At 37.3% G+C, this 27299-nt stretch overlaps 1 protein-coding gene across 1 annotated transcript; it reads right to left on the bottom strand.

The window, feature by feature from the left end:
* Nucleotides 1-813: 813 nt before the first annotated feature.
* Nucleotides 814-22200, bottom strand: INTS12 (integrator complex subunit 12). The gene is made up of 7 exons (XM_068975572.1): nt 22157-22200; nt 15185-15349; nt 12444-12596; nt 11232-11419; nt 9651-9810; nt 4811-4957; nt 814-1419 (listed from the first exon to the last, which is right to left on the bottom strand). The coding sequence occupies exons 2-7, from the start codon at nt 15338-15340 to the stop codon at nt 835-837; spliced, it is 1389 nt and encodes a 462-aa protein (XP_068831673.1). The 5' UTR covers nt 15341-15349; nt 22157-22200; the 3' UTR covers nt 814-834.
* Nucleotides 22201-27299: the final 5099 nt, after the last annotated feature.

Below are 27299 nucleotides of genomic sequence, written 5' to 3'. Positions count from 1 at the left end.
GTTTTAGTAGCATACCTCAAAGCTGAAGAAACAGGCTGCTCAAGTTTAGTGAATGTAGGAATTTGCTGGATGTCTAGTTTCTGAACGAAATGAGGTATTCATGAAGTATAAAATGACTGCTACATTTTGCTGTGAACAATGAACTATTTCTCTGATCCAGAAAGCCTTATGTCTCCTGTTAGAAGAAGGTAACAACTCAGATCCCTCACAATTTCTGAGAGAAAAGTGAGAAAAGCATTGCACTGAAAGGGCATGGGGTTCACAATCGATTGGAAGAGATAAATGCCTAAATAATTGATATGAGGTGATAAAAAGATAAAAGCATAACACAAAAACATGAAAAATTACTTTTGAAAAGAAGAAGTTGAAATATTTGGGGGGAGAGGGATAATCAATTGAAATGAGCCTGGGACTGACACTGAACATTCAGACTATGGTGGGCGAGGAGTGGAAAACTTTATCATCGGGCCATCCTTGTCTTCTTGTAAGGCACCTATTCAGCAAGATCAGTTATTGGGACGTTGTTAGAAGATGCTTTTTTTTTTTTTTAATCTGCAGATGCACCAGTCTTCTGGGATTTCAGAAGTTTTTATTAAGAATTAGTCATTCTAATCATTGTTTTCATACACTATGAAAACTGTCAAAATAAAAATGTTAAAACAGATTTAAGATAAACATTTCCAAGTTTCACTAAATACTATTTAGCATTTTAAGGTAAGAAATAGTAGAAATTTCATTATGAAGATTTTTATTAAATTATAGTATATTACAGTTTATATCTTAGTAAGATTTTAATCTTTAGGGTAGTATGATATAAAAACCTACTTGGCCACATTACTTCTTGAGTTTCTTTTGGGCAGCCTTCTTCTTGACCATTTGTAATCGCTTCATGGCATTGAGTTGTGATTCTTGTGAAGTTGGACCTTTAAGGGATGCCGATGGAGAGGTGCTCGATTCAGAAGTGGTTTTGTTAGTGGTACTTCCACTAGGTCCTGATGTCCCACTATTTCCATTCCCACTGAGTTGGCTGCTGCTTCCTGGAACCAAACTACTTGGACTGGGAAGACCTACTTTGCTAACATTGTCACAACTAACTGAGCGACTAAGGCCAGTTTTGCCTAGAGTGAGAGGTGGAGGTGGTTTCAATGGCACAGTGGGTGAAGTGCTGTTATTGGAACCTATTTTGGAACCTATTCCCCCTTTGGATGTTGTTGCCAGACCAGTCAAACCCACGGGCTTCTGGTTAGCAGAAGAGGTAGCAGGTTTCCCGCTATTGTTTTGGGCTGCTGAACTCAATTTTGCTGTTGATGGACCAGCAGAAGTGCTTTTCGCTGCAAAAGCTGCCCATCCAATTAGGCCACTAGTTGCTGAAGAGGAAACATTGGTGCTAGAAGAATTTCCTGAAACAACCGTGGATGCCTAAAAAATATAAGATAAATATTAGAGGAAAGTATAATTAATACCTAATATTCTTAAATACATAAGAAGATTAATGGTTAAGACTTTTTATAAAACTAATGATCTTGGAAATTTAAATCATCAAAATGAAGTTCTGATAAACTGATATGACAAAGCACATAGAAGAAAACCTATCCATAGCTAACGGTGCTACCATTTCCAAAGCAGGAATTATGGTATGTCATATTCTTATTCTAATCATTTCAGAAAAAAAATTTCCTTTTTGAGGACTGCTTCTAGATTCAGCCACAAGCCACATCAGAAAATCAGATTTAATGCTTTAAGTTGTTTTTCATGCAAAAAGGTTATTATTTAGCTGTAAAACTTCTAATTCTTTAGACCTACTCCAAATGACTTGTGGATCAATTCAAAAACAGAATCCACTCTTAATGGACAAAAATGCTTATGCCCAGGATACTTAGATGTCTGAGATGAGATTCTGAACCTATTTAAAAGAAAAATTCCCCCTAAACTTTGAGCAAATACTTGCATATATACAGGTATACTGCATTAACTACATGAAATTGTACAACTGGTGATATACTAAAAACATTTCATAACTTTATTTTCCCAATTTGTGCATGTTTCCACTGAAACTATCACAAAGAGGTCCCTGTTTCAATATAAAGGATTTTTTATAAACTGCCTCAATAAGCTGTATAGTGACATTTTGGGTATGCCTGACTCACTCCCAGATTTATTCCTTAAAGGTGTAACACATATTAAATTTCTCTAAGTAACTTCCTAGGACAGTCAAAAGCTAACAGAGTACGAATGTCACTACATAAATACTGTTCTTTTTCATACAAAACAATGTTTTTCACATTAACATTTAGGGGAAAATGCACTTTGTTCAAATTGATTGTGAAATGAATTTTTCTATCTTATTTTCATGGGTCACGAAAGTGTTAAATATGTAAAAGATAAAAATCTTACAAATAGTGTCTTACTTAATATGCTAGTTATCATGCTTAAAATACACCCAATTATATTTTAGAACTGAACTCCGAATGAGTTGATAAAAACGTTTTTAATTCTTACAAAGTAGTCTTCAATGTTGTCTGCACGAAACATTATAAACCAATGAGAAGAATACTGAAAATAGAGTGCTCTGAAGTCTTTAGAAGAGGAAGGTCTAGATTATTTTTCACATACTGTGAAAAATGATAGGATTTTTTACAGTTACATCATATAATGACTATCTCATAAGGTTATGCAAAGAAGATAAACTTTGCATAAACTGCAAATTCCTACAGAAATGCATATATTTAATGAGAAAAATTTAGTCAAGGTAGCAAAGGACACAGGTATAGTAAACTTAATTTTCAATTATAAAAGATGTTATTTTTTCCTTTTCTTTCTAATAAATATAAAACTGCCTGCCATTTGACTAAATGATCTTTCAACAAACTTTACAAAAGAAAACCCATCTGAAGTAATCAAAAAGACCAAAACTTATGAAGTACAAAGCAAGTTCCGTGTATACGACATTTTATTTTAATGGTTTGCTGTTACTGGTATTGCTTTTCAATTTATTGAATTTCACAGTAAACACTTATTCTATTTTATCATAAAAATATCAAAACCTCTTAATCAGAACAAACGTGACAGCCAAGGCCTTAATTTATTTGCTGCAAAATAATTTCATATTGAGTTTCCTAAAAATAAGCCTTGGTAGTAATAGGTTGGAGAAGGCGATGGTACCCCACTCCAGTACTCTTGCCTGGAAAATCCCATGGATAGTGGAGCCTGGTGGGCTGTAGTCCATGGGGTCGCAAGGAGTTGGACACGACTGAGCGACTTCACTTTCACTTTTCACTTTCATGCATTGGAGAAGGAAATGGCAACCCACTCCAGTGTTCTTGCCTGCAGAATCCCAGGGATAGGGGAGCCTGGTGGGCTTCCGTCTATGGGGTCGCACAGAGTCGGACACGACTAAAGCGACTTAGAAGCAGCAGTAATAGGTTAGTATAAAAATCTATCTGAAAATAATTTAAGTATAGAATATAGCAACTCTAATTATTTTCAATAAATTATTCTTACTTCTACTCTAGCTCACCAAGTCTCTATGTGACAAACCAATAAGGGCTATCCTTGGATATCAACTCTTCCTTGGTGGTGGTGAAGTTGCTCAGTCGTGTCTGACTCTTTGCAACCCCATGGACTATAGCCTACCAGGCTCCTCCATCCATGGAATTTTCTAGGCAAGAGAACTGGAGTGGGTTGCCATTTCCTTCTCCAGGGGATCTTCCCTACCCAGGGATTGAACCCAGGTCTCCCACATTGCAGGCAGATGCTTTACCCTCTGAGCTACCAGCTCAATTAAATTAAAAATGATCTGCAAATAAAATTATCAGTACCTTTCTCAAGAGTACTTTATATTTATATTCTTGATCTTCACTACCTATAGGCAATTGGACAAGGCAGTATCTTTAGAATTTTCTGGGAGTAACCTTTGAGAATCTGGAGCTAACATTTTTTTCTTCCATCTTTAGTATTCTGCTTAAAATTAGAATGTGTAACTCAATAAAAGTATTCCTTTTGTTATAAAATTAATTAGAAAAATATTGTATCCTATGATATCAAAATGCCAGGATAATGATAATAATGTAGCACGATGTCAAGGAGGAAGACCAAGGAATGAGAAAGGCGATACTCTCGCTAGATAATCCAGCCCCTTAGTATAAAAGAGCGCCACTTCACGGGAAAATTCATGAGAATAGAAAAATATGAGAGAGAGCAAGAAAACTTCAATAGCCAATGAGTAGGGGGAAGAAAGCTCCCAAGTGATGGGAGGAGCAAAACTACTGCTACTGAGGACGAAGGCATTTAGAATTGAAACCAAATTCCTGACTGCAGAATATTGGCTGACTACATAGGAATGATAAAGCAGGTTATCTCAGAATGCTCACAAATAGTTCCTAACCACAGTAAAAAGAGAAATAGCAGAGTTCAAGATAAGATAATTGCATAAATGTTCTCTTTCCACTTAATGTAAACAGTTTGTTGTTGTTTAGTCACTAAGTCATGTCCAACTCTCTTGTGACCCCATGGCCACAGCCTGCAAGGCTCCTCTGTCCATGGGATTTCCCAGGTAAGAATACTGGACTGGGTTGCCATTTCCTTCTTCAGGGGATCTTCCGGACCCAGGGACGGAACCCGTGTCTCTTCACTGGCAGGCGGATTCTTTACCGCTGAGCGACCAGGGAAGCCAACGTTAATAGTAATACAGTCTTAATTTCCAACATATGGCCATTTGGTCTACAAAGTTCCTGATTAATTTTTTCAAGTAACTATTACTAAGTCAACTAAATTTAAATCCAATCTTAGATAAAAATAGAATGTACTATACCTTGACTTCTGATCTCTTAAACGCTAGAAAAGTTGTCTCTGGTTTGAGTTTAGTTTCTGGTTTCTTAACCAATGGATCTTTAACAGCTGGAGCTACAGAAACAACTGTGGGGGCTGGTTTCTGTGGTGGTTTCTGAGTTTTCTGAGCCTGCAAAAATCAGTGTTAAGATTACATTAGCTACAAAATCTTAGTTAAATGTACAAAAAGACAATAAAACCTACCACAGGACTCCTCAATGAACTGTAATACAGATAAACATTTAACATTAAAAAATATAACATTGTGATGACATGGAAAATATAAACTCTTGGACAAATTATTTTATCATATCAATTAATGACTTTATAGATTTTATTAGTTTCTAAGCAGTAAAGATAACGTGAGTTTTAAAAATCATGCAGCCTGGAGCTAATTAAATATTTTAATAAAACAGTCCAAAATCATTAAAAAGAAAAAACCATATAAGCATTTTCAGTTTTATTTTGACCAACAATTGATCTTTTTCCTTTATATTAGGTACTTTACTAAATTCTCTTGTACATGAATCATTTTTCAGTTTATTCTTTAATGTTTTCCAGCTAGATAATATTAACTATATAAACGGAATAGTGCAGTGTTCGAGAGGACAGCTTTTGGAATCAAACAGAACTCAAATTAAAGCCCAGCTCAACTACTTCCCTATCTATGTTACCTCAGGTAAAATATGTAAATTTCCAGAAGTCTCATTTTTCATCTGCAAAATGTGGATAAAATCTTCTGTTCTAAAGGTGGGTTATGAGAATGCACTGTGATTATGTAAGAGTTTACACAGTGTCTGGTACATGTTAAGTGGAGATAATAACAGTTACTACTTATTCATCATCATTATTTACAAATGGTAAGAAAACAAAGTTTTCTTACTGAATCCAGAAGAACCCTTCTCTACTAGGTAAGTAATGATGCTCCCAGCCATCCTACTGTTTTTGACAATCCTAATAAGGTCATGTAAGACTATACCAAAAACTTTATTAATGATGTGTTCCCATTTCTGGAAATTTGAATGTAGCTGTTTTATCTTTGTTTAGACTTTCTTCTGCTATGGTTTGCCATATAATATATTTTCACCCTTAAGTCTCAGTTCATCCCATTTTTTATATTACATATTTTCCACATGAAAGTATACCTACTTTCAGACATCACTTATAAAGCAACACTCCGATCAAGAATATTATAAAGAATGCTGGAAGATATCTATAGTAAGATATCTCTTACTACCAAGAAAGATTATCTTACCTTGTACTGCAAACCATGTTATGAAAATGTAGCCTTCAGAGTATCAGGAGTACATGGTATTCTAATCTTACACTTTCCTCCACCCACATCAGTAGATGAGGTTAGACTCTGAAGACCGACCCAACTTATATGTTTTAGTAGATGAAGATTCATTACTATGAAGCTCAGAAAGAACCTCTGCCCAGGAGACTATGCTTGGATCTTCTGCTTCCTGGCTATTTCACCTACCCATCTTAGAACCTAAGAGATACTCAAAACCCTCTGCTCTTTGCTGGTAGTACTAGTTTAGGGAACTAGGATATTACTCAGTATTGCTCAACAAAGGCACTCTCATTTTTTAATTGGGTGACTGACTCACATAGTGTAGAATGTATGAAATTCACCACTCAAGGCAATATGGCCAGTATGGTAACAATCAAAAATACCACATACTTCTGTTACTGCTGAGTAGGAATGTGTTAGCACCTTAGACTGAGAACCATTGCAATAAGTCATGAGTGCTGGGGCAAATCCCATTGCCTGGTAGAAAGAAAACCACAGAACTCAAGAATAACTCTGGACCCTGCCACCCACTATCACACCATGCTTATCTCTGTCTTCCCGTCTTCCTGTACTGCAGAACCTGCCATAGTTGCATAAATTAGTGCAAGGGGAAAGAGGATATAAGATGCTTTTTAAGGTATCTTTGAGATACCTTGGAGCAATAACCAATGCACACATGAGAACCTCACTGAAAGCAATTCAGTTTAGCATCCCTTCCATTTCCAAACCCCTTTCTCTCGCTAAAGCTTGTGTTTACTGGATCCCGATCTTCAGGTTCACTTCAGATCACGCCCTTTGGTACTTCTCCAGGTCCACTCTTGGTGCACTTAATCACGCTCTGACATTAGTCATTCAGCACTTGACTCTTAGACATACTGACTGAACTTACTGACTGCTGATTTCTGGCCCAAATCTATATTTCCTCTATTAATAAAATGAAACAACAGAATGTGGAATGTATCCAGTCCTGAGCTCTGCTCTGGTGCTCTGTGAGTGAATGAGACTTGCTCTTAATACAAATTAATTAGGCATTTAACTTGCAAAGTTGATACAGAATAAAATGTATCAGGATGAGGAGAAGCTGAGAAACAGGACATGTGGGACATGAAAGTTCACCACATACTCGGAATGAACCATTGGGTCTCGTGTGGCCACAGTATGTGGCATTTATGGTGAAGTGGTGGGAAGAGAAGGATACAAAGGTAGAGCTGGGTCAAAAAGAGAAGGTCCACAATCCGCCCGAACAAGGATAACTTCATTATATAGGTAACTGAGAGCCACTGGGCACACTTAAACAGATAAAGTTGGGTAATTATCATAGAAGAATATTCTAATTGTAGTGTATAAAGTGGACTGAAGGGAATCAAGGAGCTAATGCAACAGCAAGAAATGAGCGATTTGTGGAACAGGGTAGTAAAAGTGAAATGAGCAGATCTGTGAAATACATATGAGTTAGAATTAACAAGTTTGGTAAACAAAGGGATGTGGATTTAACAGAGGCATCAAGGATAATATTATCAGTTCCGGCAAACGAGGAAAAACTGAGTGGAGAAGAAAACAATTTTAATTTAAAAAATATTGCACTTGAAGTAACTGTAGGATATCTGGTCATCTGCCAAACTTCACTTCAGAAAGAGGGTTAGAACTACAAATATAGATTTGGTATGAGTTAACTCACAAAATAAAAGGGAGAAAAAACTTAGGAGAGAACAGTACTTACTTTATTAAGGGACTTAAAATAATAATAAATTTTGAAACTATGTTAAAGAAAGATCACTATCACAAGTTATTTATTTTGACTGGCAATTCTTAGTGACTACTTGCGCCAAAGTGCTGGAACATACTATTCTGCTCACCCATAATTACTTGGGTTGAAGTCCTTGAGGGTAGTTTAAGTAATAAACTAAATAAAAATCAGACAGAGCAGAAAAAATACTGTACCATGTCACAGAAATTTCTTGTTACAAAGTATAAATACTACTGAAATTTTACTACTTTTCATAGGAATAAAAACATAATCTATTTCTGACTTTTTAGTGATTAAAATTTCTTTTTATTTAACTAAGTACTTCTGACTTTAAAAAGATATATTTGGTCAGAAAAATTTATGTAGAAATTCACTTGGTTAACAATGTTAGAACTCTTCTATCAAAAGTCCTTAATCTTCTGGAGAAAGCTATAATTCAAAAAAAATACAGGCACTCCTATATTCACAGCAGCACCATTTACAATAACCAAGACATGGAAGCAACCTACATGTCCATCAGCAAAGGAATGGATCAGTCCATGGAATTCTCCAGGCCAGAATACTTGAGTGAGTAGCTGTTCCCTTCCCTGCTAGCTACCAGGGAAGTCCTGAAGTTATAGTATACACATATACAATGGACTATAGTCAGCCATAAAAAAGAACAAAATAATGCCATTTGCAGCAATGTGGATGGACCTAGAGATTATCATATAAGAGAAGCAAGTCAGACACAGAAAGACAAGTATCATATGATATCACTTATATGTGGGATCTAAAATATGACACAAATGACCTTATTTATAAAACAGAAACAGACTCAAAGAATAGACTTGTGCTTGCCAAGGGGTGGGAGGGGTGAGGTAAGGATGGATTGGAAATTTGGAATTAGCAGACAAAAATTATTATGTATAGGATGGATAAACAACAAGGTCCTATTGTATAGCACAGGGGACTATATTCAATATAGAGAATCACTCTGCTGTATATCAGCAACTAACATTATAAATCAACTGTACTTCAGTAAAAAAAAAAAAAAAGAAGTCCCTAATCAAAGGTAGGGGAATGCGGATGGGGGAAGTAAACAAGACCCTGAAGTAAACAACAACTTGATTTCTTTAAAAGGAAAATGATAACATTCATCCATCTACTTTTTAAATGAATAAAAGTTAAAAAACAAATCTAATATAACAGATGAAAATGTTTCAGTATGACATTAAAGGCAGTTATGTTTATGAGCAGTAAACTGGGAAAGTACTTGAGAGAATAGGCTAAATGGTCACTTGAAGACAATGAGAAAGAAAGACAAGGAATAAAGAGAGAAACGCAGAAGGAATGACAGAGATGGCTCTGCACACAGCTTCTAAGTTTGGTGGTTTGCGCTCACTCAGGAATAGACATTTCCAATATTTCCTTACCAGACTCATCAAAGGCTAGGGCTTCGTATCTCACGACTTCTCATAGTGCTTTGTAGTATTTTTAAATGTGCACTAATACACTGACACACCAGTAGGAAATAGTCCTAATTTGTGGGGCTCCAATTTTGTTCATTTATACTAGAATAAGCTAAAAGCTAAGCAGAGAAAAATACATATATATGGTCTGGTCCACTTAGGCATGGACACATAAACCACACATTTATACTATATAAACAAACATTAAAATAATCAGCTTATAAGATTCTTTCCAATAGCATAAATGTTAGGATTTTTATCTTAACAACCACATATTAACAAAAAAAATGGACAGAGATTGTTTAAAATAGAGAAAAATAATTCCTACCATTCTTTTCATTTGTCTGGTACACCGGGCACAATACCACACAAGGCGAGGGTCATTCACTTCCTTGTCTGTCACCTGGGGCTTATGGCAATCCTGGTGGTAGAGGTTATGGCATTCCTGACATTCTACTAATTGGTTACCGGATGCCACTGTCATTTGCCTAAGAAAATATATCATTAGATATGACACTTATTTTGAATGCAACAATTTAAAGCCACTCTAGGGTTCTTCTGGTGAAGTTTGATAATCAGAAAAGCCAAACATCAAACTAACAAATTCCAACGTGTAGCCTGCACAAACAATTCATTTCTTTTAAAGGTTATGCTCAACCAGTAAGAAATATATAAAGTGACTTAGACTAAACTTGGCTATATTCTTCTTAGCATTTTCCATTGTAATTTTTTTTTCCCCAAAAGGTAGTAGACCTTGGCTCATCCTCCAGCAGTCTCATAACATCTTCTTTGTACCTCTATTAAATTCCTTTATATTTTTTGCCTACATATTGTTCTATCTTCTTCATTAATACATGAGTTGCCTAAAGGTAGAAAATGAACCTAATAATCTATAGTGCCTAGCACATTATTGCACAGACATGGGGTGCTCCATAAATAAATATCTTAATCAACAAAATAGAATGTATTAATAAGTGTATCAAAAAGGTAGAAATTGCAACAGCAACAGCCTCAGACTATCATAATGAATCTTCTTATGGAGGATTACAATGACTAGTTTTTTCCCCCTTATTACTTTACCATTTATTTCTTTACATGAAAATGATAACCCTTACAATATATTAAGGTCGAAATAAAAGAATATATGTTAAAGCAATGAAGCTCTAACAAAATAATCCTATTCAGAAGTACATTAACTGATGCTCTATAATGTTCACAAAATTTTAGAGCTATGTATTCAGTCCCAATGCACCAGAATTTAATATTTTCATGAAGCAAATAGCAGGAAAGGTGACAATCTCCTCTACCGTGCTAGGCAATGAAAGTCATTAACAACTAAAGACAGAGACCCTGGTATAAAGGAATTTAAAATCTAATTATTCTGATTTTTAAGATGAATCTTCTACTAAGCAGAATTATCTATTTTTATAATTATGCATCCATGTTTCAAAACAATACTCAAAATAACCTACATGATCCATTAATTTCATTTTCCTTATCCTTAGGAAAAGATTTAATGCTATTTTAGAAAAGGGTATATAACCGTTTACTTTATAAATTCTATGAACACTTCAGGAAAAAAAAAGCAATATAGTCTTCTTAAAAAGAAAAGTAGAAATAATTTATTCTGCTAAACAGTGCCTCACTAAAAATTAAAGCAGTAAGTGCTTTTACTCTAGAAGCCAAGAATGCAGAAAATGTTCTTACAACATAACTGATTATAAAGATGCCTATTAGTAATATAAATTTTTGACAATTTATTAGACATTAAGTTGCCACATGGGCAGTTTATCTCCTATCCACCTCGAAATAATGAAAACAGAATTTAAAAAACACCCAACAATTGGTCTATTATTTTTCTTTTTTAAATTGTTTGTTCTTGCCATATTTGTGGCAAGGTACAACTTACCTACAAACAACACAGGCCAATCCCATCTCCATGGCAAAATCATCAGCGCTGGTCTCCTCAAAGCTGGAAAGGTCAGCCATGGCTAAATCCTTGCTGGTTTGGACAGTGATGGGAGAGGACCGTGTCTCTGGTTTCTCCAGTCTAGGTTTCTTTGGGACATCAACTCCTTCAGTGATGTCTGATTTCATCTATAAAAAGCACCCAATCAAAAAGCAACACATTAAAATAAACTTTAAATCACTGAGAGATGTACAAGATAGTGTGCAATGACCAAGTCCACTCCACAGATACTTTCACATAGGGACAGAAGCACACACTAAAGACCTGCAGAGATGTATAAGAAATTCATACTCAGTATGTTAAAAGAATCCAACAAGGTAAAAAGAAACAAATCACAACAGTTCAGCATGCTCTATATCTCTCTTTGTACTCTTTTATTCATTAAAGAATCACAGAAGTTCAATGGATTTACTTACACTGCCCCCACTGGATGCTTTGAATTGAGAAGCCACAGCACTAATAAGGATATTTTTAAGGCTATTTTTAAATATTTTAAATTATGAATTAATGATATTTTATACTGAAAAGAAATGAATAATGAACTTCCACCAGTAACTCAGGCTTAACACATTACCATATTTGTTTCAAAGCAAATTCTGGCTCCTTTCTTTAAAATATAGAGAGAATAATATAATATAGGTTATAAAGAGCCAGTACTTAGAAAAAGTATGGAAACACAACCTCTTGAGGGCCGGTATTACTAAAGTTTTTTTAAATTTTTTTTTTATTTTTTACAAAGTTCTAAAATCCTAATAATTAACTATATGCAGAAATCATTCACAGTAGACAACACAAGAGTTTTCTGTAACCCTGTTAAAGTACATGCTTTTCTGTAAATTTCATGTCTATTGGTTTACATCTTTATTCTTTCCTTGCCAACTTTTCTTCTCAACAACTGTTCCATCTAGAATATTTGAGTTACAGATTAAAGTTTACACATGAAACCAGTATATCTTCTAGGGCTCAAATATTTGTTGACAATGATTTCAATAAATGGTTCTAAAATGTTTCTAAATTTTAATTTTAAAAAATCCGTAATAACAAAAATATATTTACTGAGTGATTATTACATACTTTTACCAATTATTATACACAAAAAGTAAGCATAAAACAACTGATTGACTGATTTACTAGAGTAAAGCAAAATCTTACTTTATCAGCAGGTCTCTTTTCACCTTCCTTTTTCACCTTCTCAGTTGTGAGGACCTTGCCATTATTATTGCCAGAAGGAAGACTAGATGATGTTTTGGGCTCTTGCTTAACAGAAACAGTTTTTGTGCTTGAAATTTTGGGCGGCTCCACATCCTGTATATGAAATTAAAAGATACCTATAAAGAAATATTCAGACTAGTATATTATTAAAAACAAAACCAGATCACAAATCTAAATTATCAGTTAAAAATTAAGACATCATATGTGCCAACATATTGTATCTTTTTCTTCAGTAAGTTTCACTATAAGTTTTCACATTTGTGAACCATCACTACAATTAATATAATGAACATATTCATCATCTTGCCAAGTTTTTTGTTGCCCTCTATAATCACTCTTAGAGGCAGACATCCTAGAAAACTAAGCCACCCATTCTCAGGTAACCACTGATCCATCTTCTCTAACTGTATAGGCTGCATTTCCTAGAAATTTTCATAAGTGGAATCATGCAGGATATACTCTTTTTTTTCTGGCTGTTTTCACTCAGTATATCTATTTTGAGATTCATGAATGTCGCTGAGTATAACAAAAGTTCCCTCCTTTTGTCGCTGAATAGTACTCCATTAAACAAATATACCATGATTTATTTATTCATTTACCTACTGCCGGACTACTGGGTTGATTCCAGTTTGAGGCTATTACAAATAAGGATGTTATGAACATTCACGTACAAATCCTTACATGGACACATACTTTAATTTCTCTAGAATAAATGTCTAGGAGTGGGATGTCTGGACTGTACGGTAGGTTATGCTTAACTTTTTAAGAAACTGCCAAACCATGTTCCAAAGTGGTATACTATTTCATATTTTCATCAGGAGTACCTGAGAGTCCAAGTTCCTATCTTCAAATCCTATCTTCAAATCCTCACCAATACTTGGTATGGCTAATCTTTTCAGTTTTAGACATTTAATAGATATGTAAGGCATATCATTGTAGATTTAATTTACATTTCTCTAATGGCTAAAATGGAAGGGCAGGAGACGTTTTAGTTGCAACCAACTTCTCAGGTACTTGAACAAATGCACTTCCTTCTGTTTTAGAATCTCAAAATACTGCTTCTTGGGGCTTCCCTGGTGGTCCAGTGATTATGAATCCACCTGCCAATGCAGGGTCCATGGGTTCAATCCCTGGTCCGGAAGACCCCATATGCCAGGGAGCAACTAAGCCTTTGCACCACAACCACTGAGCCCGCACTCTAGAGCCCATGAGCTGCAACTACTGAGCCCAGGCACTGCAACTACTGAAGCCCTGCGCCCTAGAGGCTGTGCTCCGCAACAAGAGAAGATGCTGCAGTGAGAAGCTGATGCACCGCCACGAAGAGTAGCCCCTACTTGCCACACTCAGAGAAAGCCTGAGAGCAGCAGTGAAGACCCAGTGCCGCCAAAAGTAAAATAAGTAAATAAATTTTTAGAAAAATACTGCTTCTTTAGTATTAATAGGAATTTCCTATTTGGACAATATCAATACTCAGAGCAGAACAAATTTGTTAGTGCATTTTGTTGAGTTTTATTAATTTGGTTGGCTTGAGAATGAGAATGAACCTCCAGAATGAGAATGGTAAAATAAAGGACGTCACAATGGCTCTACCATTCAAAGGACAATAAAAAGGTCTGAGAGTACAAGAGCTTATTTTGAAAGAAGGCTGGGAGGAAAACATCACTGCTTCCTTGGGCACTGAGTCTGGGACTCGGCCCTGTCTTGAGTCTGAGATTCTGGATTAGACTGAGCTACTCAGGTAGTCTTCTTATCAGTTTGGTATCTAGGTGTTCATAGACCTTGGTGACTCGAAGTTTCAAGGCTAGAGTTTTAGAAAGGTTTAAAAGAATGTCTTAAGTATGTATTAAAGAATATAGTAAGAGCTGTCATTCACTAAGAGCTTATTATATACCAGGCAAACACTACACTAGGTGACCAATGTACTTTATTTCTTTTAATGTTCATTACTTTGCAGAGTAGTTCTCATTATCCTCGTTTTACTAACAGAGAAACAGATGCTGGGTGAAATGAAGTAACTATGTACTTCAGTTTCCTTATTGTAAAATAAAAATAAATAATACCTATCTGAAAGGATCATTATCACAATTAAAATTAATTATACACCTATATTACTGAGAAAAGTACCTAGGACACAGTAAATGTTCAAGATATGTTACTTGTCATCACACTATTAAGAGGTAAGCTGGGATTTAAATCAGATTTGTCTGGTTCCAAAATGTATATTCTTTTCACAGAAAGCTGCTTGGCCACTTTATCTGCAATGGGAGTGACATAGTTCTCACAGTTTATCCATACCTCCTTTTTCCCTTAAATTATCCTATCTATATGTGATTCACTTCATTGTAGAATTCCTGCCCTTTTATTTTTTGCACCTAAAATATTAGAGAATAATTACAAGCTATGGTTTCATTCAGCAGATTAAAAAAATTATATTCATAAAGAATTAAAATTATAATACGTAAGTGGGTTTCTATACACAGAAAATAGTAGCAACAAAATACTCTCCACTCTCAGCTAACTTTTCTATATAGTGGCATAGTTCTCTGAAAGCTTGAGAAAGAAAAGAACACTATAAAGTTCTTCATGCCATAAGGGAAGATTATCTGGCAGACTGTTCTGAGATGGTCTAAACATTAAAGACTTTACAGAACTCCCTCCAAGCCTCTAATTCAGTTACATACCTTTTGAGATGGACGGTAACTTGAATCAATGCCCCGAGCCAAAGATTCATCAAGAAGTGTTTTTAGCTTTTCAGCAGAATCTTTACTCTTTGAATGTAAGAAGCCTAATGCTTTCAAAAAAATGGGATCAAGTTCCAAGTTCACTGCAGCAGCCATCCCAAACACCTGAAGGAAAAAAAAAAAAGAAGGTAATTTACAGACAATGGGCAATTACCTGTTGAAATTTATCTTTCTTGTTCTGTTTAAATGTATTACTGTGTACCTGATACAAAATTCAAACTGTCTAAAAGGTTATTACAGATAAATTTCCTTCTTATACCTAATTGGAATTATCTAGTTCTCTTCTCCTAAAGTGAGAGTATTATCAGCTATCAGATAAGCTCCTCCTCTCCGCAGAGACTCTTCCTAATACCGTTTTCAAATAATAAACTCACAGTTTAGAACAGAGAAACTTGATGTGTTTAGGTCAAGCTTATGGTATATCAAAATTTCTTCTCTCAAACCTTATTTATACACCCCCCCCCAACACACACACACATAGATTGGGGGAAGTGTGTCACAGGAGGACAATAGTTAGAGCATACATTAAGCAATAAGCTACAAAAGTCAGTGCTGAAATTTTAACCTCAGTAATCTTTTTTTGCCTCCTTAGTCCTCAGCCCCAATCTTGAATGCCTCAGAAAATATACTTATGATAATTTTATTGCATCACATTTAGCTTGTGGTATCTCATGCATTAAGCTATTTTTAAAAAGCAAAGTCTCTGACAAATGGTGCCAAAACACACACACACACACACACACATATATGTATATACAGCCTATGATATTCTCTGTGCCCTAAGGAGCTTAAAAAATAGTGAAGATATACATCAAAGGCTTATGAAATTCCAAAACATTAAAAAGTTTTATTTGCAGTTAATACCAATGCTATTATGTTGTTTTATTTCTGGTGTCACTTTTTAAAATACTTCTCCCGGCAAGGAATTATTAAAATAAAAATGTATACTTTGTATTCAACATTCTAGAGCTTGAAACTGTCTTCTGTCCTTGAGGTTAATATTGTAAAATGCCACAAACTTGTACTTGCTAGAGTTAGGGATCTGTCAGCAATTCCACAGTAATCTCTCATTTTCAGGGATTTATAAAGCCATTAAAACTTGCTGTAGGTTTAATCTTGGCATATGAAAGACCACCCTGAAAATGGATTTTGTTTGTTCCTTCCCTATCAACCTTCCTCCTAATACTTCTTCAGCTTTTATAGGAAACACATATACACACACTCTGAATGGCTTTTTTTTTTTTTTTAAAGAAGGTATAAGATACCCATCTGATGGCCACAAAATTATTGTCAAATTCTGTGCTCTACTCAATCACCCACAAGCAGGGGTCCAAAGCTCAATATTAAAAGAAAAATAATCTACCTCAAACAGATGAATGGGTAATAATTTAATAACAATTGAGAAGCAACCTCTGTTACTTAAGATTGTATTATTACATACATTATCCATATATAATGATAAGTACAGAAAGGTGTATTTTTTTTAAATTATTCATGAGGTTGGTCGCCATAAACATTCTGAGGAGAAAAGAGTTCCTCATTAAAATGTCCACAATGAAAAGGAGTAAAGTTGTCACTCCTCCTGAGTACACAAGGAAACACAGCCTCGACTTTCTACTGACTTAAGTTTTTATAGCTCAAGAGCATAATAGTTTACTTATCCAGAGCAGTCTGTATTTTGAGGTGCTGAAAGGACTGAAACTTAGAAGAATCCTTTTAATATACTAGAAAAACCATTACTTCAAATTTCTATGCTGAAAATTAGAAGCAAAGTATTAACTGTTGTATATTTCTATAGTCACAGATAGAAAAAGGTTCCTATTCCAGATTAGGTAACAAGAGTCAGCGCTGTCTTTTTTTTTTTTAATTTTTTTAAATTTAATTTTAAAATCTTTAATTCTTACATGTGTTCCCAAACATGAAACCCCCTCCCACCTCCCTCCCCATAACATCTCTGTGGGTCATCCCCATGCACCAGCCCCAAGCATGCTACATCTCCTCCACTGGCAGGTGAATTCTTGACTACCAGCACCACTTGGGAAGCCCGTATAATTGGTAGCTAAATACGTACATAAAGAAGTGTACTTACTTTTTTACTTATGGAATAAATGATGAGAAAAGTTTGGAGACCAATGGGTTAGCCTTTCTAGCAATTTCCAATTTCCCTTTTCCTATTATATATACATAATGGTTACTTTTGGGTACAAACTAACCTCCCCCTTGAAAATCCCTCCAGTAATCATTTAGCTCAGGGCTTCCCAGGTGGCGCCAGTGGTAAAGAAACTGCCTGCCAATTCAGAAGACATAAAATGGGTTCGATCGCTTGGTTGAGAAGATCCCCTGGAGGAAGGCATGGCAACTCACTCCAGTATTCTTGCCTGGAGAATCGCAAGGACAAAGGAGCCTAGCAGGCTATGGTCCGTGGGGTTGCAAAGAGTCGGACAATGAAGTCAGACAATGAAGCACGCATGCACGCACTCATTCAGCTCAGTCCTTCCCCCCTCCACACGAATTTCATTGCTAGCTCCCCAGCATCTTCTAGCCCCTACTTATTACCAACATATTCCCCTAGCTTTTTCCATAGTTTTCTCAAGCACTCCTTTTATTGCTTTACCTTGACTATCCGCTCTCCCCTGCACCAACCCCCCCTCCCCCGCCCCCGCCGCCCCTGCATACACACAGACATCACCTGTTTTACAGCCTTCCCCAAGTAGGGAGTTGTTCCTATTCAAAGACCAAACAGAGGTCTACAGAGACCTTACTCCATATTGCTGTTTGAGGGAGAATACTCCCCAACCATCATTGATCAACATCGTCTCTTGAAACCACACCTGCATGTACACTGTTGCTAATGGACAGAACATTTGTACCAGGTTCATCTTCTTCCTCTCCCCCTTGCCATTATCTCTGGTAATTTTAGCATCTATACTGGTGTTTTTCTCCAAATTTCTGTGCTAGGTTTATTCAGATCTTCAAAGAGCTTCATCTTTAGCTCCTGAAACCTGGAACTCACAACTCTTCTCTTTGACTACAGTCAATTCTCCTTTTGAACTACAATCTTCCACCACTCTATTAATCTCCTCTACTGCTTTGACCCAGGAGCCTCTTCAGGGCACCAAGTCAATTTTTCTTTCTTTTAAAAATGTCTTTATCCCATCCACCTGTACTCTGAATTTATAGAGGCCTCCACTTTGTTTCCTCTGCTTCCTCTTTATTAGCACCTTCTCGACCCAACTTCTGTTCCCCATCCAACAGAAAAAACCGGAGTTGGGCCTAAAATAAAACACTCATCGTTGTATGTTTCATCCTTTATTCTTTTGCTTTCTACCTTACTTTCCCTCCCCATGGTCTATTGCTTTCTCCAGTTTCTATTACTCCTCCTTCTTACTGGCAAATACACATTAGCAATCCTCTGTATGTGGATTTTGAGTAGTGTGATGGAATCACACGCCAGCTTGGCCCATCCCACGTGGGACGTGAATTATCCCTTTGTCCAGTGAATCCCATCTGTTAGTCACTAGCCAGCTCGGTTACCAGATTGGCTGCCAGGGTACTGCAGTGCTTGTGTTCATGTTACCTTATTATTACTTATTTAATAGCCCCAAAAAGCCAGAGTAGTAATGCATGCGATTCAGATATGCCAGAGAAACTGCAAAGTGCATCCTCTAAGTGAAAAGGTGGATGTTTTCAACTTAATAAGAAAAAGGTTATATGCTCATACAAAGAGGTTGCTAAAATCTATGGTAAGAACAGTCGTCTATCCGTGAAACTGTGAAGAAGGAAAAAGAAATTTGAGCTAGTTTTGCTACTGTACCTCAAGCTCTGAGAGTTACAGTCATGGCACATAAGTGCTTAGTTAGATTGGAAAAGGCATTTAATTCATGGGTGGACATGAACAGAACATGTGTTCAAACTGACAGAAATGTGTTGGGCCAGAAAGCATTGAGCATCTACAAAAACTTCAGCAAGGGATCCCCTGAAATGAGTGACACCAGCCACTTACTGCAAGTAAGAGATGGTTACATAGATTTGGATTTAGACTGAAAAATATATAAATTACTGGAGAGGCTATGTCTGCCAATGAAGAAGCCACTGTCACATTTCAGGCAGAGTTAAAGAAGTTGAAGGGAGAGACTACGTTCACATAACTTTTATTATGGTATGTTGTTATAATCGTTCTATTTTATTACCAGTTGTTGTTAATCTCTTACTGTGCCTAATTTATTAATAAAACTTCATCACAGGTATGTATGCAGGAAAAAAATGGTGTATATATAGAGTGTGGTACTATCCATGGTTTTAGGCATCCACTGGAGATCTTGGAACATATCCTACATGGATAAGAAAGGACTACTGAATAGTGAAAGGAACTCCTTTTTCTTCTATGGTCCTAAAGAGGTCAGCAACTGTGGGGTAAATCTGTCACTCAGTAACGCTGGCCAAGAGAATTCACTGTCTCTTTCAAAAACCTTTTTTCTCCATGAGAAATACTCAGCTTTTCTGGTTTTCCTTTTCTATCTTGGGCTCTTCTTTCTGTGGGTCATCTTTTCAACTCCATTGATCTTGGTATTGCTGAAGTAATTGTGTCCTCGTCTATTTTCTTTAGTTCTGCTACCAGTTTCCTATTTTGTAATCTTTATATATCATGTTTTCAACTAGCATCTGTTAGAGAGATGATTTCATATGTTTACTCCCAGTCCATCTCTCTTAAGCTTAAACCCATATTTCCAACTGCTTAATAGACATATCTAACTGGTTGCCCTAATGGTATCTCAAGTTCAGCTATGACTGAATTTGAAAGTATGAATATCTTCCCCCCAAACTTCCCTGTCCTGCACTGTCAATAAATGACACACTCTCCGTTAATCAGGTCTGAGGCCTAAACCTTTGCTCACTGAATCCTTCCCAATCCCTTACTCTGAACCATCAGCAGGCCTTTCCTGTGGATTCTGAGTCTGCAGCATTTCTCACATCTGCTGCTGGTTTTCATTTCAAGGCTATAACCTCAGATTCAGGTTTTCACTTGCTTTCTGTGCTACAGCAAAAATCTAGTTATTCTCCTTGACATCAAGACAGTTGCTGTATTAATGTTCCTGCAACACATTTTCTTTCTTTCTTCTTTGAAAACTAAGACAAGCCACTGCCTTTAAAATAAAGCCTAATTTCTTGGCCTACCATTTAAAAAGATTCAGTAACTGGCACAAAAACTTTAATTCTTCATCCCTAGATCTTCAGTAGGGCAGAGTCATTAGCTGGGCTTGCTACTTATACTCAATTTGTCTGTCTGAGAAGCATTTTACCTTTTTTTATGTTTCCAAATCCTATCAAGACCTGGTTCAAATACTACTTCTCATGAGAACTTGACTCATAGCTAGTGTGTTCTGCTCTACTTCCTGGACTACTAATCCTGCTCTCCAAGGATATCTAGCAGTGCATTCTCATGGCATGGGAGTTTTCTACCTTCAACCACACTTTTCAATTTTTTTGGACATTTGTTATATTCTCTACAAAACTCTCAGTACTTTAAGGGAGGAAGCTATCTTTTTTGCCTGTGTGTGTTTGTGTGCTAGGTGGCTTCAGTGGGGGCCAACTCTACGCAAACCTATGGACTGTAGCCTGTCAGGCTCCTCTGTCCATGGGATTCTCCAAGCAAGAATACTGGAGTAGATTGCTGTGCTCTCTTCCTATCTTTTTTGCCTACCATTTTGCTATTTTGCAAAGTACCACAATATAATGGCCATAGAATTATTAGAGATCAAAGTATAATGATCTTTTCTCTGCTTCTACACAGTTCTAAATATTTCCAAAGTCCCTTAACAAAAAGCAACAAAAAAAAGAAACTCAGATCCATCCCCACTGGCTCGCCCTGCCCTCAAACCCTAAAACATCAAAAAGGGAAAGGCAGTACAAAACAAAAACACCTCTTTCAAGACTGGGGACTTGTACAGTGTTCCTATCTGCAATAGTCTCTTGCCAATCCTTCATCTGGTTTAAATTTTTTAATCTCTAGGCTGTAAACTCCATGCAAGCAGGGACTTGTTTTAGTCACTGTTATATACCTAGTGTCTGGAACTTAACAGACTCTCACAACTATTTGTTGAGTCATTGAACTAGGTTTCGTTTAAATGTCACTTTTGAGGGCTTCTGTGATTTCTCCAAACTAACTTGGGCATTCATATATTAATATATGCTTTCCTCTAGATCCCATTTCCTACTCAACACGCCGATCATAAAAGAAATGCAAAGTTGATCTTCATGTGAACGAGATGCAGGAAACTGACCTTATTCACACAGAGTGCAATATTAGGGTTGTCATCACAGAACGGCTCTAGATAGCTCTGCCTTTTCATCTTTGCAAGCTCTTGTAACCCATCCCTTTAAAGATGCTGCCCTTTTTATTCCTTCACCGAGTTCTTGGCCCTAGGTTACACTGATATCTTAGGCACACGTCCGGAAACACAGGTGAGGTGGAAAGACCTTGATTCCAAACCAATCAAGTGACAGAGAATCTAAAAAGTGACCACAGACGCGCAGAACAAGAATGCCAATATTTTGACCAAAGTCGTGACACACCCAGGGCCTAGCACAGGGCAAGGTCTTTGACAAGTGAGCCGGAGAGGTGAGAGGCAGACAGAAGGAGCTGTACAGAGAAGTCGCCAAAACCTGCCAAGGAAGGTCCGAGAAAGGGTTCCAAGGACCTAGTCCCTGGGGCTTCCTCTCCGTGGATGCACGACCCTCACTGTAAGGAGAAAGCGGTCAGCCTGGGCACTCTACCGCCTGCAGACTGCGAGGTGTCCCCACAGGGAGCGAGAAAACTCTAAGACCCCACGGAACCACTCTCCCACCTCGCCCTCGCGGAGGTCTCAAGCCCCTGAGAGCCGGCTGAGAGCCGGGCAGCCGGTCACTACTCACTATTCACCGCTCCGCCCAGCTGCTCCGTCCGTTGCCGGTGGCCTGGCGAACCGGTGCCAACACCAAAAGCCCGCTCCGAGAGCGGAAAAACAAAGGTTCCCGCAGGAGGCTCAGCCGGGGAACGCTTTGACTGTGCGACGGTAGGAAGTGACGTGGGCCTCTCTTTCCGGTCCGCCGGATTATGAATGACGGCCGCCGCCGCTGCTTCCTTGAAGCGCTTGACGTTCTTTCTCTCGTGGCCTCGTTGGCAGCGAGTGGTCAGCAGACGAAGACTCCCTGAGGTGGCCTCGGAAAACTCGGCTCGGGCGGGGCTGGAATGCGCTGGCGGCCCCTGTCGCCTACCCAGTCACGCACCCTCCCTGCCTGGCCGCGCCTCTGCGACCAGGTAAGGAGGGCGCAGTCCCCGTGACCCCGAAAAACCACCTCTTAGTATAGGGGGAAGCAGGATGGCCGATGCGGGCAAGCGTGGGAAATCTCCCCTTCCCAGTTTTTCCAAGACCAGTGCCCGTGGCTTTCTCTAACGATGGAATGGAGCAACTTCCAGTTGCAGCAATCTAAGGGGTCTTCTGCCATTTGCTGCTAGGTATAGTTGGTGTGTGGACTTCCCTGGTGGCTCAGACGGGAAAGCGTCTGCCTACAATGTGGGAGACCTGGGTTCAATCCCTGGGTCGGGAAGAAGGCAATGGCAGCCCACTCCAGTATTCTTGCCTGGAAAATCCCATGGATGGAGGAGCCTGGTGGGCTACAGTTCATGGGGTCGCAAAGAGTCGGACACGACTGAGCGACACTCACTCATAGTTTGTGTAGATTTCTTGGATCGTCTTTAACTTTTTTTTTTTTTTTTTGGCACTTAGTTTTTTCTCCCAGCCCTTCCTCATTGGAGAGAGCAGTTGTATGTGAATGTTAGCAAACTGTTGCTCCAGTGAACTTGCTTCATTCATTTGGGGTCATTTGCTTCTATTGCATCATCAAGGCCGTGTTTCACTTTGGTTTAGGATTAGGTGACTTGGTTTTTTCCTTCATTCTTAATATCATGATCCTATCTTGGATATCAAGAAATTGCCAACACTTAATAATACATCTTGGCAAAAGTATTGCTAGAGGAGATCGAGTACTTCTTTTTTCCTAAGCGTATGTAGAAACAGTGTTTAAAAGGGAACATGCAAAAGCAGGCAACAACTAGTGGTATGACAATTTAAACTTTAACCATGGTCATTTAAATAGTGTGGAATAAAATCTTTGTTATAAGTACTACTGAGTAATTTGCTGTCATATTGAATAAATCGAACATCAAGCTATGTGACTTTTTTTTAACTCCCTGGTGAGTGGTATTGGTAGTTGTTCAGTTGCTAAGTCGTGTTACACTCTTTGCAGTTCCCATGGACTGCAGCACACCAGGCTTCCCTGTTCTTCACTATCTCCTGGAGTTTGCTCAGATTTACGTCCCTTGAGACAGTGGTGCTATCTAACCATGTCATGCTCTGCCACCTCCTTCTCCTTTGCCTTCGGTGTTTCCCAGCATCAGGGTCTTTTTCAGTGAGCCAGCTCTTCACATCAGGTAGCCAAAGTATTGGAGCATCAACTTTAGCATCAGTCCTTTCAATGAATATTCAGGGTTGATTTTCCTTAGGATTGACTGGTTTGATCTTGGGTTCAAGCGACTCTCAAGAGTCTTTTCCAGCACCACAATTCAAAAGTATCAATTCTTCAGCTCTCAGTTTTCGTTATGGGTCCAACTCTCAAATTCATACATGACAACTGGAAAAAACCCTAGCTTTGACTATATGGACCTTTGTCAGCCAAGTTATGTCTCTGCTTTTTAATATGCTGTTTAGGTTTGTCATAGCTTTCTGTCCACGTGTCTTTTAATTTCATGGCTGCAGTCACCAACTGCAGTGACTTTGGAACCCACAAAAATAAAATCTGTCATTGCTTTCTCTTTTCCCCCTTCTATTTGCCATGAAGTGATGGGACCCGATGCCACGATCTTTTTTTTTTTAATGTTGAGCTTTAAGCCAGCTTTTTCACTCTCCTTTTTCACCCTCGTCAAGAGGCTCTTTAGTTCCTCTTTGCTTTCTACCATTAGAGTGGTATCATCTGCATATCTGAGGTTGTTGATATTTGTCTTGGCAATCTTGATTCCAGCTTGTGAGTCATCCAGCCTGGCACTATATGGAGAGTACTCTGCATATAAGTTAAATAAGCAGGTGACAATATACAGCCTTGATATACTTCTTTCCCAATTTTGAATCAGTCTGTTGTTTCCAGGTCTGGTTCTAACTGTTGCTTCTTGACCTGCATAGAGGTTCCTCAGGAGGCAGATAAGGTGATCTGGTATTCCCATCTCTTTAAGAATTTTCCACAGTTTATTATGGTTCAAAGGCTTTAGCATAGTCAGTGAAGCTGAAGTAGGTATTTTTCTGGAATTCCCTTTCTTTCTCTATGATGCAATGAATGTTGGCAATTTGATCTCTGGTTCCTCTGCCTTTTTTTAAATCCAGCTTGAACATCTGGAAGTTCTCAGATCACATACTGCTAAAGTTTAACTTGAAGGATTTTAGGCATGTGTGCAATTGTATGGCAGTGTGAACATTCTTTGTCATTGCCCTTCTTGGGGATTAGAATGAAAATTGACCTTTTCCAGTCCTATGACCACTGCTGAGTTTTCCAAATTTGCTAACATGTTGAGTGCAGCAGTTTAACAGCATCATCTTTTAGGATTTGAAATAGCTCACCTATTCCATTACCTCCACTAGCTTTGTTGGTAGTATTGCATCCTAAGGTTCACTTGACTTCACATTCCAGGATGTCTGGCTCTAGGTGAGTGACCACACCATTGTGGTTATCTGGGTCATTAAAATCTTTTTTTGTATAGTTCTTTTGTGTATTCTTGCCACCTCTTCTTAATCTCTTCTGCTTTTGTTAGGTCCTTACTACTGAAAGGATTGCCTTAAGCATGTCTCATTATTTCACATCGTGTTTAAGATTTTTTTTATGTGGACCAGTTTCATAGTGTTTATTGAATTTGTTTTAATATGACTTCTGCTTTATGTTTCGGTTTTTTTGGCCATGAGGCATGTGAGATCTTTGCTCCCTGACCAGGGATAGAACCTGTACCCTCTGCATTGGAAGATGAAGTTTTAACTGCTGGACTTGCAGAGAAGTCCCAGAATTATGTTTGAGTTATACCTGAAGGCAATATTTTAAGAGATCTAACTTCAGAAATAAATCTGGAAAAATCAATGAGATTTGAAAATTATTTTATCAATTCCTTTATTTTATTACACTTCGGTTATATGTTTGTCTGCTTTAAACAAAGCTCAAACTTGAGCTTTTGTAGTAGAGGACCCATCAAGGGTTTTGGAGGGGTTGTTTTTGTTTGTTTGTTTATCTGAACATGTGTTTGTAACGTTTCTATCACCTGTAATTTGAAATAAGAATAAATGCTGACTATCCAATTGATCTTTCTAACCAACAATTTAGCAGACTTTGAAACTGAACAAATTCTGAAGCTAGTCAACTAAAACATCCCTAGTATACGCAATTCCTTAGCACATGTTGTTCTCATCTTCAAGTTTTTTAACTAGCCTACTGAATTCTGTTATGACTAGTACTTACAAAGCAAGGATTTATACCATTCAGTTCATGATGAGCACAGATATTAGTTACTGTGGGAATTCAGTAATTTTATTTCAGGTTTGCTGATATTTCTAACAGGTTAGCATTTCATGCTGTGGCTCCTTGTTAATTGTGAGGTCAAGCTTATCTGCAAGCATTATGATTCTATGGCAACAGATGATTCCCTGATTCTATGGAGAGAAGATGCCACAGTTCCCTTATGGCTAAGGTTGTAGTAAGCTTTCTTACTTTTAAATAGTTTTTCCCCACTTCTTGCCTGGGTAAGAAAACAGCTAATTTTAATCATAGGATTTTGTCCTCTAGGACTTAGTGGTATGTGTCTCAATGTTTCACAACGTAGTGAGCACTGAATAGCCCGGTTTTTTCTTTCTTTTTTAACCTTTAATATCTAAGGTAATAAGCTACTATTTAACTTTGTAGAGGCAGGCTTTTCTTTCTTTTTTTAAAAAAATCTATATTATTGAAAGAAAACAATGAGATATTTGCAACCAAATACTGTTATTTTGGGGATTTCCTTGGTTGCCCAGTAGTAAAGACTCCCTGCTTCCAGGGCAGGGAGTATGGATTCAATGCCTGGTTGGGGAACAAAGATCACACCTGCCACATGGCATAGAAAAAAACAAAAAAAAAAACTTGTTGTTTTTATGTATAAAATACAAGCTAGGTTATAATAGTCATAATGTTGAACATTTTGATGTAGTGGGGAATTAAAATGAGTTTACATTTAAACTTGAATCTTTAAGGAGTTTGTCTTTTTTTTATGCTTATAAATTGCTTTAAACTATTCGATATAAGCAGTTAATATTCAAGTGAACTTAAGATATCCCATTTATACTCCAGAATTTTGTGACTCCCTGGTTTTCAGCCTTAAATAACAAACATTTTCTTTTTTGATATTTGGTTTCAATCTTTTCTGTTTTTAAAAAATCTTTTTATTTTATATTGGAGTATAGTTGGTTAATAGAGAAAATCTTTTCAACTCAACACAAAATCTCAAATTTTTATTGAGAAGTTTGGAAATACAAAGCGTAATTGAAGACTTGCCCATCAAACTTGGTGTTTTTTGACAGTATCAATGCATAAGGAATTTAGGGATAAATTACAAGTAGATACCAATTGTATTTATTTAGAGGATTACTCGTGTGTTAGGTGTTGTTCAGTTCTCACAACATACTATATGGTAAATATTGTTGTTATTATTATCTCTTTTTATGAATGAGAAAACTAAGGCACAGAAAAATTTATATTACTAGATACTAAGTATCAGAACCAAGATTTAAACCCAATCAGTCTGCACCAGAGTCTAGACTCTTATTCATTACTCAGTGTATGAATATTCTACTTGTTAAGTAAATATATAGAATCTTATTAGGTTCCTAATTCTCTTGCCTAAATATCAGTTCAGTTCATTTCAGTTCAGTCGCTCAGTCGTGTCCAACTCTTTGCGACCCCATGAATTGCAGCACGCCAAGCCTCCCTGTCCATCACCAACTCCCAGAGTTCA

This window comes from Capricornis sumatraensis, chromosome 7 (assembly GCF_032405125.1).
Source record: "Capricornis sumatraensis isolate serow.1 chromosome 7, serow.2, whole genome shotgun sequence".
Classification (NCBI taxonomy): domain Eukaryota; kingdom Metazoa; phylum Chordata; class Mammalia; order Artiodactyla; family Bovidae; genus Capricornis; species Capricornis sumatraensis.
Note: the sequence above shows the minus strand (reverse complement) of the source record. Positions and strands in the feature narration are given on the sequence as shown.

Coding starts and splice junctions, on each gene's coding strand:
- INTS12 (XM_068975572.1), bottom strand. CDS start 15,340: ATGGCTGCTGCAGTGAACTTGGAACTTGATCCCATTTTTTTGAAAGCA. Junction 4,958..9,650: donor CCAGACAAATGAAAAGAATG/GTAGGAATTATT, acceptor TGATTTTTGCAG/GCTCAGAAAACTCAGAAACC. Junction 1,420..4,810: donor TTAAGAGATCAGAAGTCAAG/GTATAGTACATT, acceptor TATATTTTTTAG/GCATCCACGGTTGTTTCAGG.